The sequence below is a fragment of the Magallana gigas genome, chromosome 10 (genome assembly GCF_963853765.1).
Source record: "Magallana gigas chromosome 10, xbMagGiga1.1, whole genome shotgun sequence".
NCBI classification, from domain to species: Eukaryota; Metazoa; Mollusca; class Bivalvia; order Ostreida; family Ostreidae; genus Magallana; species Magallana gigas.
In genome coordinates, this window is record NC_088862.1 from 29,125,952 (window position 1) to 29,140,300 (window position 14,349).

Here is a 14,349-nt window from a genome sequence, read left to right on the forward strand (position 1 = left end):
AAGAACATGAATCCTTCTCTTTAAGTCATAAAAAATGTAATTCATATAAAATGTACTTATACACTATGAATGATAATTTTCTTAATTTGGCGTCGTTTAAATACATTTTTAGGTGTGTTTATAGGTTGTTTTCTTCTAGGTCATCCAGAGGCGCTTTGATGGATCGGTCGATTTTTACAGAAACTGGACCGAATATGAGAACGGGTTTGGTTCCTCACAATCCGAGATCTGGTTAGGTGGGTAGGACCAACGCAAAAATATTGTTTAGTCAAATTCCATTATCATATGCTTGTTTCTTGCTAAACACGTCGTCAGTATGATTACTCTACAAGATCATATAATTGGTATAGATTTCATTTTGTTTAATGTATGCATTTTATACTGTTGACAAAATGAGAGTTAAAGCATCATTTCTTTGCCAGGAAACCAATACATTAACGAGCTTACAAATGCTGGTTATACTGTCCTGAGAATTGAACTCACTGGCTTTAATGGAGAGATGAGGCATATAGAATACAACTTTAACATAGAAAACAAAACCAACGACTACAGACTGCATATTTCCGAACGAAATGTATCTGGAATAGGTTGGTGTAAAATAAAAAAAAAATCAATTTATCTCTCCAAAGCATGCAGTCAGTCAATTGAAAGCAATTGAAAGTTACAACTAGTTGTAAGCGCTTCTATGGGTGGTCTGCGAGTGCATTTTGATGTAAGATTTGTGAGACACACAAGACCAGCTTAAATTGATTTTGGAAGGATTTACGCTTCTTGTAAGCACGCACCACGGGAGCTGTTGAACATGCACAATAATTTCCTATTAATATCTGAAAATGTACGCAGCAGTTGCACTTCAATCAAGGAACCCATAAGGTAACCGTATGATTAGACATGCACATATGTCGTATAGAATCTTACTTGTCCCTTGTGTTACACAAACATCGAGCTCACAATCAACATATAGATTTAACAGAAGGTGAATGTCATGCGTACACAAAAAAAATTCCATATGGTTTAAAAGAATTGATTGGCAGTTTTACATGTACCACTTATATGAATGCGACCAAAAAAGAAAGTCAATAGGAAAAGCTTTCAGAAATCTCCTTCCAAAAACAAAATCCAAACCGACGAATGCCTTCTTCAAATGTAGAAGTGAGCTAAAAAAATACTGAATGATAAGGTATTATATATTGAAGTATTCCCCCACGCACATTTGACTTGCAAGAGCGCTAAGAGAGAATTATTTACATTTCTAATGATCCTTATGAGTGAAGAAGTGGCAATGATATTATCACAAAAACAATTTTTTCGACCAAGAGCTTCTACACAAGTTCTCCACACACTACAAGAAGAATTCTTGTAAGATCAAGCGCAAAACTAGGCATAAAGGATTTTTTAAGAAACTCTCATATAAGAAAAGGTAGTTATTTCCTAAGTCTATTAATGTTTGTTGGCACTTTCTGTCTAAAAATACTCTCGTCTCCTTTAAATATTAAATATTAATTTTAAAGATCCAATCGTGATCAAATTGCTTTTACAATAATATGAAAAAACACTTAACTTTCTTTTTAAAATAACGTAAATGGTGACAATAGTAAAATGTTTGTAAATACAAACTATTTCATGCAAATGTTTACTTTCAATTGAAAGTTTCGTCAAAGCTATTATAAAGATTTCCTAAAGTTCAACAATTATTTGAGGAAAATTTAACAGGTTTGGCTATTTACCAAGGCATCATTTACAGACTAAAAGTATTCTTTTCCCTCAAATTCTCAAATTCGTTTGACGTTTCAATAATCGCTTGCTTAAAGCAGCTGTACATGTATTTTGAATTTGATTTTTTTTACGTGTCCAAAAATTAAAAAAAACATTTTAATGGGAAAATAATATTTTTGTTCGTAATTTTTGTGAGCCTAAAAACACCTATGTGATTAACTTGACTTACGATGCAGATGATGGTACATGTACAGCCATTTAAAATGCAAACGTACGTCTGTTGCACTACAATCGTAAGAAGCAAGTACAATTCCAACTGTCATCGCATTCTTTGAGCAGCCATAAGTCTCCAACAAAAACCAAACGTAACGTTCATTTGTCTTCCGTTGAACTTGCAATCATTTCTGAATCACTCTCTTTCGCCCCGCCATAAGCCACAGAAACCAGTTGTACACGCACGGTCACCAAATACGCACGGCCAGATGTGACTGAGGATTAGGTTGTCCTTGCCTGCTTGGTTACAGTATTAAACGTATTTCGGTTTTTGCCAGCTTTGGCTGCCTCGGCAGCGTAGGGCAAGAAATTGTTTAGAAGTGAGTGCAAATGCAATTTAAGTCAAACGAACGTTAAAGTCGTAGGTGTCAGATACGATAATCTATTGAGACGAGTTGCCACTCGGAACTTGCAAATATCTGTATTTGTACCGTACTTTCGTTACACGATTGATTTGCAACAGATACATGTTTGCCTTGCAAATGGCACTACTATATGTAATATTGGCGTTGTTTGTCACTTTTGATCAATTGTACCGATGTCCTACTTTGCCTTATTCACAAACCAGTATTTGTTTTTGTTTTCCATTTTGTTAACATTTACTGAAATTAAATTATTACATAAATGTGCTAAACAAAATGAAGAAAGTCAAAAAGAAATCAAAGAGGTAGGAAACTGTTCTGTTGTAATATCTCCTGAGGTAAATAGGCTTAACCAAACGATGACACAGTTTTAGAATTTTATCAAATCTAATTTACTTTATGAGACTGATACAATTTTTTTTTTAAATAAAGGAAAATAAATGTAGGAGAAAGCTTCTGTAAAATTTTGAATATCTAAACTATTAATTAAATGGGATTTTTTCCTGGTCATTATTACTTTTTGGGAGTTGATTTTAATCAACTCTCCTAAGCAGTTACTCTGGCAAACCGAAACTGAAACAGTGTTTGGACCTAAGCATAATTAATCACCGCTGACAAGACTTAGTTCTTGAAAATAATCGATAAATTCGATGTAACGTGTGCTGAATCATTTTTTTCAATGAAACTTATTTATGAATACCTTACGACAAGCAGATAATCAGTCTATATTTAGAGGTCGCGTCATCAAGCTACATGTATCATGCGACCCGGTGTTGGCAGAGAGTATCTATTGCTTGTCGGAGATAAACGGAGAAAGCTGAGAATCTGGTTGAACGAGACTAGAGTTCATTATTGCATGGATCCATACAATTCTTGAAATATTTCAATTACTGATACATAGTTTGATAGAATCAATTCTATATTTAAATATTACACAGCATGATTCATAAAGGGTTTTCTTGAAACTCTTGTCGTAAAAGTCCTAGAATTCATATAATAAAAGTGTGCATAATTCAAATGCAGACTACTTGCCAAGCAAAATAACATATCGTTGATTTTAAAATAAATGATAATCGATAAAATCAGCTCCCGTCAGTACTTCAGTACTTTGATTATTCATAGGCTTTAAATTCAAAATTTTTATAATTGAGAAAAAATTACCATATTCACAATTGATCAGATTAACTCCAGCAAATTTAAACAAATTGTTTTCAAGTACGTTGAATTCAATATCATTTATAAACAATTTCAAAATTGTTTTACTATTAAAGATTATGGGGCCACAAAGAGGGGAAGAGGGTTGAAATTTTACATAGATTATAGAGAGAAAAATCTTTTAAAATCTTCTCAAAAAGCATTTGGCCAGAAAACTTATAATCTCAGGAAGTGCAGATTTAAGTTTGTTCAAATCATGGTCCCCGGGGGTAAGTGGCCGTCACAACGGGGGCGGTTAGACAAATTTATACATAGATATACATAGATATATAAAGAGAATTTTTTTTATTAAAAAAAATTGCATAGAAAAGCTGTAACTTTATTAAAAGTAACTTCAGATTGTGTAGATTTATATACGTCAAAATACAAATCTTGAGGAGCAGGGCGAGGCCACATTGAGTATCTAATTTCACAAAGGAGCACTTTTTAATTATTCAAAAAACAGAAAATTAATAAGATATTGTTTCACCTATACATGTATGCAAGCATTTTGTCATATTATTGATTCTTTAAAATTGTTAAGACTTTGGCCCGTTAACAATTTGTGGGTCCCTCGGAAGAATTTCAAAGTTTCATGTTGGTTTGTATACCAAATATAAACACTTGTTTAGGATCTTTTTGAAAATTACAATGCTCAGAAAAGGGATTTGATTATAAACATAAGAGTATCCAAGGGGAGAATGTAATTTTATTTTTACAGGTCCCACATATACTATACTACATATTATTATGTATATTGTCCAACTATTTTGTATTATGACTTTATAAAGCTGTATTTGTTACCATGTCTATTGTTGCTCTTGTGAGCGATGAGGCACATTGCCTCTTGTTTTTTTGTTATTTCTTAGTGGGCTGTGCACGCATGGCGTACGTTTACCGACAGAGGAAAGGTGAGATCTTATTTAGGATTCATGTATGTCCTACGGTTATCTTAGTACGTGTTTCTTGATTGAAACGTTACTAAGGTTTTCAGATCTTGCAAGAAAATCTTAGTGCATGTCCAACAGATATCGTGCGTGATTTGATTTGATATGAACATAGTTCATAGTAGGGATAAGGCACAAGTTCCATAACTTTGCCTTTCATATCCCGTGCATGCTTACAAGAATACAAGAAGCGCAGGTCCTCTCAAATTGTAAGATGTTCTTGCGTGTCTCGCAAGATTTTCATTAAAATCCACCCTCACTCCAATATTTTTACCAAATGTTGAAATTAAGACCAAAATGGCATGATTGCAAATGTACGTATGGAAAATACATTGAAACAAGACGGTTACACCCACCGATGATGCATTTTTAATGTAAAGTGTCTCCTTTACAGATAGCTTACATCACAGTGACTTGGCATTCTTCTGTACATTTGATAAAGACAACGACAACTGGAACGCAGCTCACTGTGCAGATGTGTCAGAAAAAGCCAGTGGTTGGTGGCACTCTAAAGCTGCATGGTGCACCGATGGTAACCTAAATGGAATATATACGGACCAGTATATGAGCTATAAGCAGGGAATTCATTGGTTTGCATGGAACGGACAATGGACCCTCAAAGAAACAAAAATGATGCTCAGAAAAACCTAGTGGATTGTGAATTATCATATCATGCGAGTGGATTGTGGATCACCAAAACAGCGAGATACACCAATGGTTACCTACATGGTGTCTATTCGGATTTGTATATGAACTGTCTATAGTGATCTATTGGTTTGAGTAAGACAAACAGTGGGCCCTTAAAGAGACAAGAAAGACTGATGCTGAGATAACCATGCTTCACTTGTATTTATTTTCTTGTGTTATTAAACGATCAATTGAATATTTATTGTGATAGACTTACCCAACTAATTTTTATTGTTTTCTATTCATGTAAAGCTTAACTTTACTAATGGATGTAATTGCATGGTATGTTACAGTAGTTTTATTGCGTGTTGCTGACTGACTGTGGACTCTTAAAGAGACTTGATACTAAAAACCATGATACTTTCTATATTCATCGTTTTGTGTTATAAAAAGTGCAATCAAACGAACTATTAGGTTATGCTGAAAATTAAAGATTTTATTCTTATGAAAAATTACCATTGATATACTTTAAGATTGTGAATTATGCCCCATGTTCCGAACAGTTTGTGTGTTATCTGTGTTTAAATCTTGCACCCTTTAATTGAAATATAACTATCATTTATCTGCATATCAGTCTGCCAGTTTGCCTGTCTAAATAACCACGAAATATACTCATGAATATATCATATTGTTTACCTATCTATAAATAACATGTTTATGTATATTTATAAATTTTATTCACTATATCAATCTGATTTCTATCTATCTATCTATCTATCTATCTATCTATCTATCTATCTATCTATCTATCTATCTATCTATCTATCAAAATTATTACTATTATTAACGAAATTTAGAATAAAGCATTACTTCATGAAAGACTTGGATTTAATATTACAAATTCGTATCATTAAAAGGTGCGACTTCATTGCTTATTGAAAAAGTGTGTAGTTGCTTGTTTCGCTAAGCGTTATAGCTGCAGTACATTTTTGTCGCTTTGTGATACAACTCTAATGTTAAGTCGCGATATATCATTAGTGTTTGAAGATGCCAGCAGTTCATGCAATAATTTATAGCCTTTGGCATCGCAATTGCAACGCTAAATAAAATTTACATCATTAATTAAGCGGCGTTGTATCATTAACGGTTGTTACACGCAATGATTTAGCTGGTATATATAATCATTTTAATTAATTTTTAATTTATGTAGCTATGAATGTGTTTTACTTGCTAACTTACATGCTAACTTTCCATAATGTATCAAAGGCATGTACTTGCACTTTAGGTTTTGTTGTGATTTGATAACTCATAACTCATACTTGTTTTTTCACAGAGCTGATAATTTTTGAGGAGAACTTATAAATTGTTAAGAAATAAATCAAATAATTATTCATTGGTAATTAGAATCATCTTACTTTAAAAAAAAAGTAAAAGTGATGATTTCTTTGTGTTGAAGTGTTTGATTTGTGCTAGTTTTTAGTAAACATTATTTTTTTTCCTTTTTATAATGATCTTTTCAAAATTAATTTCAATTTGACTCGATAAGCAGATGTGATTCATGTTCACCTATATACATCTATTATGTGCCGCCATAAATATTCCTGTCAGTTTTAATCAAAACAATATTTAAAGCAATATGAGCTGTATTTTTGGAATTTTATTTTGCTGCAAAAACCTGCTAGTATGATAAGTCTGCATGTAACTTAAACTCTTATGATAAAAAAATTAAAAGAATCTATTAATTTTATCAGAAGAAATATTTCTCTTCTAGGGAATATATAGCAGATCAATTTTTATACAGGACGACAATAAGTTAAATGTGATTCAATTAAGGCTTTTTTTACGACTTTTCCAATAAAAATATAGCTACTAGAACAAAAAAAAACCGTGATATTTTTGCCAATTTAGTAGAAAATAATATTTTCTTAAAAAAAAATCAGCATGAAAATTGGAGCTCATATTGCTTTAAAGCAATGTAATATACATTACCTCTGTGAATATGTTCTATGTAAATTACAACGAATAAACATGCACAGTGCATATTATTCTATTCCGTCAAACTGTGAGATAGTGTCCGTGTTATCTGCCAATGTTGAATAGTCATCGAAACTATTTCCCAGCTTTATTCGATTTCCCTTGTTTTCAAACTCGGAACACTTCTGGTGTAATTCGAGTGGCTACTATAAATTCAAAGTCCGGTAACTCTAAATTGTTTATTGTCTAGAAAATCATTAAAATTTTCATTGGTATAATAAAATACCTTTTTACTGACTGTGGACGATATCAACGGTCCAGCTTCGCCTTGCTTGTGAAATATTTGCTGTCTTAGGAAACAATAAACTTGCTCTCGTACTCATAGTCAATAGGTATATAATATGCCATTATTTATTCTTTTTTGCAACCGTGGTGAAAGCCAGACCCAAAGTTGAGTATAAGCCTAGGATTATTTTATGTAAGGAAAGGTTATTGTTTATGCATATTTATAAAAGACTCACGAACGTTTAGATTTGCGCATGTGCGAGGGAAAAATCGAGGGAAACACCAATGGAAAGTTACTAACAACAGGGTTATTTCCAAATTTTAAATAGCATGAAAAAAGCTTTTTCAAGCATTAAAAAATCAAACTTTTACTCTGATTATAACAGACTAATAAAAAAAAATAAATTTCAGATATTAAAATCAAACGTACGGGTTAATGATGTTAAATGTAAGATACGGTATTAGATAAGCTTATTTAAGGTAAAAATTGTAGTCATTTTTAACTTTTAAGATATGTTTGCAAAAATATGTTGATAGAAATATAACAAATTGTTAAAACACTGTATACCAACTTTTATTCGCGAAAACTTTCTTTTGCAATTTTCCGAAGATAAACTGATTCAAGGCGACTTTTTTCGCGACTATGTTTATTCACATTTTTTTTTTATCTAACTCTCATATAGCAAATCCTAGTTCGCGGCGAGAAATAATCGCGACGAAGAGACTCTTACGATCGCAAATATTCCTTGCATGAGAATGAAAGTTATTGGAACATCCTGATGCTAAAAAAATGGAAGTTTGGTCTGCACTTAAGGTATACGTTTACTCAGTATGAAAAAAAATCCACTGACGATAATGAAAAACCATCTATTGTGTGTTGTAGACCTTTCACGGTACTGGTACTGTATCAGTTATCGGCTAAGACCAGTTATCGGCTAAACTCAGAGTTCAGGTTTATAGCACGGGACAATCCAAGATTTTTTATTCAGTCGTCTTTTTCGAATAAAGGAAAGTAGGTTTGCTTGAAAACTTTCTTGAATATGTTTTTAACATGAGCTTAAACGATCATTGTTTACCGCTGATTTTACATCTTTGCACTTTCAGCAGTGGGGAAAATGACGTAATAAGTTAAATATATAATATTACCTCTTTGTGATAGGTTATTATATCCCTTCTTTGATTTGACATATAATATCAATACATATAACATGTATAAACAAAAGGAATTCATTAATTTCTGAGAGATTCGTAGCGCAGTTGAACGCCTGATTGCACAATTATGTATTGAATACGTGTACGATTTGGTGAATTACCGTATGATAATAAACGAATAATTTTATGAGTTTTGTTTATAATGTATCACAACCCCGACACTTTAGTCTGACCCCACAAGGGACATAATTCAAATTTTATTTAGCAGAGTATAAAATCAACATGTACAGGGATTTTACTATGTTATTATCACGAAGCCGATAACTGGTACAGTAGGTCGTAAAAACTTTGCAAATTCGGGGCCTGATAAAAATCACAAAACAAGATGTTTGCGGCTCTAAAAATGAAATAAACTAACAGATTGATAAATAAGGAGTTCATTATTTAAAGTATGGCAAGTTTTATCCAAAAATATCAAGAAATAAGAAAATACGAAAAGAAAACATTAAATTTTAGCCGATAACTGGTACAGTGCCAGTAGTGTTATTTTTCACTTTCAAAAAAGTAGTTCAATGACCTAGTTTTTAATGGTCAATGAGTATTTTTGAAAATTTAAGAAAAATCATTAAAATGTTACATTATGATTGAGATTGTCTTAATTGTGAAAAAAAATAAAAATTGCTAAACTCTTTTAAAAATAAAATCCAGTTTATGAATGGTAGTGACAATAAATGGATACAAAGCATCAAGTTTTTATTCACAATTTTTATAGATATTCTAGTCCCAATTTTTTCTATCAGTTTTCAAACAGAACACTTTAAATAATGAAATACAGTTCATGAATGGCAGTGACACGATATAGATACAAAGCATTAAGTTTTCATTCCTAATTATTATAAATATTTCAGTCCGAATTTTCTCTTTCAGTTTTCAAATCCCTTCCCATTTTTTATTCAATTTAACAAAAAATTGAATGATGATAATGATAAAACATTTATACTAGAGAGGTTGAGATTTCAAACGTGTACGGGTACGTGTACGTGTACTAGGGGAATCACCTAAATTCTTCGCGTATTACGTCATCGGTTTTTGTGACGACATGGTTTCTACGCGTTCTCTAAACTTGTAGAGTGCTGACTACACGTAAGTACAAACTTGTAGCTTTTACAATAAAAATAATCTAACTGATGAGTGAATATGCTCTTGTGATGCATTAAATAGATTTTTAAACTTCATTTGCATGTACATTGAGTAGAAATTCACCATTTTTTACAAGTTATTTATGTAAATTCATGTCACAAAACTGCGTCGAGAGGCCTTAAAAATCATCAATCGCCTGTCATATCATAATACATTTGTATGATCCTTAAATACAGAAATAGTCAATTAATGTTTTATTTATGAATTATTTGATTAATTGTGTATCTGTAATGTTGATGGAATTCGTATCTGCGATTTTTGAAAGTGTGACATGTAGTTGGAAAGGGGGTGGGGGGAGGGTGTGGGGGACAGGGGGTCATACCATATCAATTGACACAAAAAAAATATTAATCAAATAAAATGTGATATCATTTTAATGACTAACTAATTGTTTTGAATATTAGAAATATTTTTTGCAGAATATGGATACTGGGATAAAAAAACCATTTAGGTTTTCTGAACAGGACGACTTAAAAATGTTACGGTAAGCATTAGATTTTGTAAATATTAGCATGCGCGGATCCAGAAAGTTTTTCCAGGGGAGGGGGGGGGGGGTCCAAATTGAAAGTAAGGGGGCTACACTAATCATCAGAAATCTTGACAAGCTTAAGAAAAAATTTCCAAAAGCATGAAATTCCTAATCCGTGCGGGGGGGGGGGGGGGGGTGCTATATCTATAACTGCAATTTTCAATATCACTTTTAATATTTCCGCTTTAGACCCCTTTGCAAAGCATATATGTGTTTTTCCGGGGGAGGGGCATATTTGCAATAATTTTACTATGTAAATTTAATAACATTCCTTTTTCCAGGGGGGTCCGGACCCCCCCCCCCCCCTTCTACATCTGCGCATGATAAGCGAAGTTAAATAGTTATTTTATAACTAATTACTGCCATCTTAAAACAATACAATGGGTCAAAATTTAAACCGTTTAGGATAATTCACACTTTAAAAAAAAATCTTTAAATAAAACCTCCATAAAAAATAAAGTATTACACGTTTTTCAACCTAAATTCATGTATAAACTTCCGTGTCTGATTAGAAGGGGGTTGTGAAGCGATCGCAACTTTATACAGAATATTTTCTCTACTGCTGATTGTTGAAATTAGATATTTTTTTCATATAGCAATATTATCCGTCCTTTGTAGAGAGGTCATTAGTAGAAACCCATTTAAGGACAGAGGGAAATGGCTAGAAATATCGTTGGCTTTACCTATGAGTGTTGATGCGAGAAGAGTGAGGGAGAGGACCGTTCTACTAATGGAACAAAGAAGAAAGGCGAATAGTTCATCGCTCAAAAAGTATAATTATCGGAATTACAATAGATTTTGTTTGTTTAATTTTTGTTTGGGGGGGGGGGGGTGAGGAAAGTTACTACTCATTTTGTTATGTAACAAAAAATTAACTTGAGGAAAAAGGATTGTGAAGCAGAAAAATTACATTTTTAAATATTTACTCAGGTCGGGTGTAGATGAAATTTATGGGGAAAAGGAAATTCTCCTTGACGAAATCTTAGACCTGGCAAATGATGAAGAGGAGAAAAAGAAAGATGACAAATCAAAAGCTATTAAAGAAGAGGTTCTGTGCAAAGATATCAGAAAATGTGCTCTTGATAATTTGACACCCTCAATAAGTGGTAAGTGGTATGAGAGAGAGAGAGAGAGAGAGAGAGAGAGAGAGAGAGAGAGAGAGAGAGAGAGAGAGAGAGAGAGAGAGATTACTTTATCATGATAAATCATTCAGCGTAATACATGAAGAAGTTCAGTATATTGATATATCTTTGCTAGAGCTAGGTGTTGTACATTGACCACATATTGATTGCCTTTGCTTTTAGTCAATTACAAATAAAACTGTTATTTCAGACGAAAACCTGAAGAAAATGCCAAAGAAATCAGCATCAGTTATGTCATTTTTGAAAGAAAAGGCGGAACTTGAAAGACAGTCAAAGGAAGATGAGCTTGCGCTTCGTCGCGAACAGTTCAATTTAGAAAAAGAGCGGTTTGAGATTGAAAAACAGGAAAGGCTCCAAAAGCTTGAAATGGAAAAACAGCAGTCTAAATTAATGTTTGAGCTGTTTTCCAAATGTCTGAATAAATAAATTACATGCGAGTTAATTACTTTCAAAGCTATACACGCGGCCAAAATACATAATTTTTGAAAAGTGAGATAGAATGAAAATGAAAATGAAACTACTAATACAATAATTACATTGAAAAACGTGTTTGTATCGATTGTCGTATTAAGGAGAAACCTTGTGTTTATTACAATGTATATTTTGTGTTGCTTAATTTTGCTTTCTAAAGTTTACATAATCGAAGACTAAGTGCATTGTAAGCATATAGCATATTCATTTTTTAGCACTCTAATTTCCCCCCATATTTTATTAGTCAATTAAAAAGAAACCTGCAAACATCTCGACGTGGGGCCAATCGTTTGCGATTTTCCCGATGCCCCTTGACAGAATGAAGGGCGGCTTTTTTTAAAATTGGTATTTATTGGTGGAGTCCAAAGATACATTTGTTATTGTAATATAAAGTTGATAACTTTTAAACGGAATTGAACAAAAATGTATAAATTTCCCAAAAGTGTTAACTTTACGTGTTTTTTTCTAAACATTTTAATTTGTCTTGATATAGTTAAATGGCAGCGTGTATAGCTTTAAACAATTTACTTTTTTGTGTCTCAACACTAGTTCAGGAACAATAAATTTCACAATTATTATTGTTTTTACTTATATTACATTTATTTTAATGCAAGTATCTATTACGCATTTACAGTCACCATGAAAAATTGTTGCAACAATTTGGATTCAAGCTATCATCAAATTTCCTCACACCCCAGATTGGCAAAATATACAGATCATGACATGTATTCCTCAAGTGCAGGAGGTGAAAGATAGAAATATTCGCTGGTCACACTGCCGTACAAACAAGTATGGCAGTTGGTGAGCAAAGAGGCCACTAGATAATATTTCGCCACAGGTTGTAAGAACAGCTTTTGGTTTTTCTTGTAATCAACAAAAGCAAACAGAGAGAGAATTTTTCCAAAAGTCCACTCAACACTTGACCGAAGTTTTGACATTCTACCGTTAAAAATCCTCTCCTGGTCGCTGAGTATGGCTCCTTTGAATGGCGTAATAAGATGTACACGCAAAGGATAGGCAAGGTCGCCATATAGATAGAAAACCGTGCCGTCGGGCATTGTCATATACTGCTCAAGTTTAGGCAGAAGTTCGCTCATTCTTAACATTGCAGAATCATGACGTTTTGCCTCTATAGGGCCATACATATTGGCTATCAACCCGTTTGGTATTACTACAGATTGGAATTTAAGGCCATGCACCCGTTTGTGTCCACTGTAGACGAGTTTTTGGTTAACAGAAGGTCTACATATTGGCCTTACAGTCCCGTCTATGAAGCCCCAGCAATGTTGAAGCGGCCCGCCGATATCCGATATCGCATCTGCGTATTGTTGCAGGTGTTCCTCATCCAGCCAACTCTGATTCAGATTACTTAACTTTCCAGAGTGTTTGATGTACAAGTAATCCAGAACAGTGTTGGCAATGTACGACAGTTCCGATTTTGAACGGTTAAACAATGGTTTCATGTCTTCTAACCTGTTCGGATATGACAAACGTCTGAGCAAAATCAACATACCCTCATGTGCAGTCACCCGAGTACCATTTGGACACAGGAACTTCAATGGCAGAGACAACGCATTGCAAAGACGAGAAATGTCATTCCTTTGAAAGCGGAAAAATGAGTAAAACTGCTCATCAGATAAATCATCAAGATTCAAACATGGACCTTTTACGTCGTCTTCGTTTAAAAGAGTAGATAAAAGCATCAAATCGTCGTCTTCACATAAAGATGAAATATCTAAAGCATCTGCCATGTTTTACGTAAACGCAATGAACGTAAATGACGTCATTTCTGATGTCACAATAACAAAGTGCTCGAAATTTACGTACACGTTTATATTCTACAAGTTAAGAAATCTCAACTGATAAATTACAAAAACGTGTACGTGTACGTGTAGTTTTAACACACGTACGCGTACCCGTACACGTTTAAAATCTCAACCTCTCTAATATTTAATCAAGTACATTGATCTTTCTCCGCTGGCATTCAATCTATATGAGGTCAATGATAAAAATTTGGAGATATGATGTCTTTTAGCGTTTTTAAGCTTTTTTCAATATTTTTGTAGTGTGTGCCTTACGATTATCACAATGAAAAAGTGAGATAAAACCAACAAAAAGTATGCTAAATTATGTTGCCTAACATATAAAAACCTTAACTTTAATATTACAGTATTACCAAAAATATTTCAGTAAACAAACCTGAAAATTTAGTCCGAATTTCCTCAATCAGTTTTTAAATCCCTATCCATTTCTGATTCAATTCAACAAAACTTTGAATGAATCAGATGGTTATACTAAATAATTTATAGTATTAATTATAGTATATTGACCTTACTCTGTTGGCATAAATATAGATGAGGTCATGATCAACTTTTTGAGATATGGTGTCTTTTATCGTTTTTAAGCATTTTTCAATATTTTTGTATTCTATGCCATACGATTAAATAAACAAAAAAGTGAAACTAAACCAAAAGATA

General features: G+C 33.0%; 1 protein-coding gene across 1 annotated transcript; it reads right to left on the reverse strand.

Moving 5' to 3' along the window:
• Window positions 1-12,588: 12,588 nt before the first annotated feature.
• Window positions 12,589-13,623, reverse strand: LOC136272012 (uncharacterized). Its single transcript, XM_066072675.1, has one exon. The coding sequence runs from the start codon at window positions 13,621-13,623 to the stop codon at window positions 12,589-12,591; it is 1,035 nt and encodes a 344-aa protein (XP_065928747.1).
• Window positions 13,624-14,349: the final 726 nt, after the last annotated feature.

Coding starts and splice junctions, on each gene's coding strand:
- LOC136272012 (XM_066072675.1), bottom strand. CDS start 13,623: ATGGCAGATGCTTTAGATATTTCATCTTTATGTGAAGACGACGATTTG.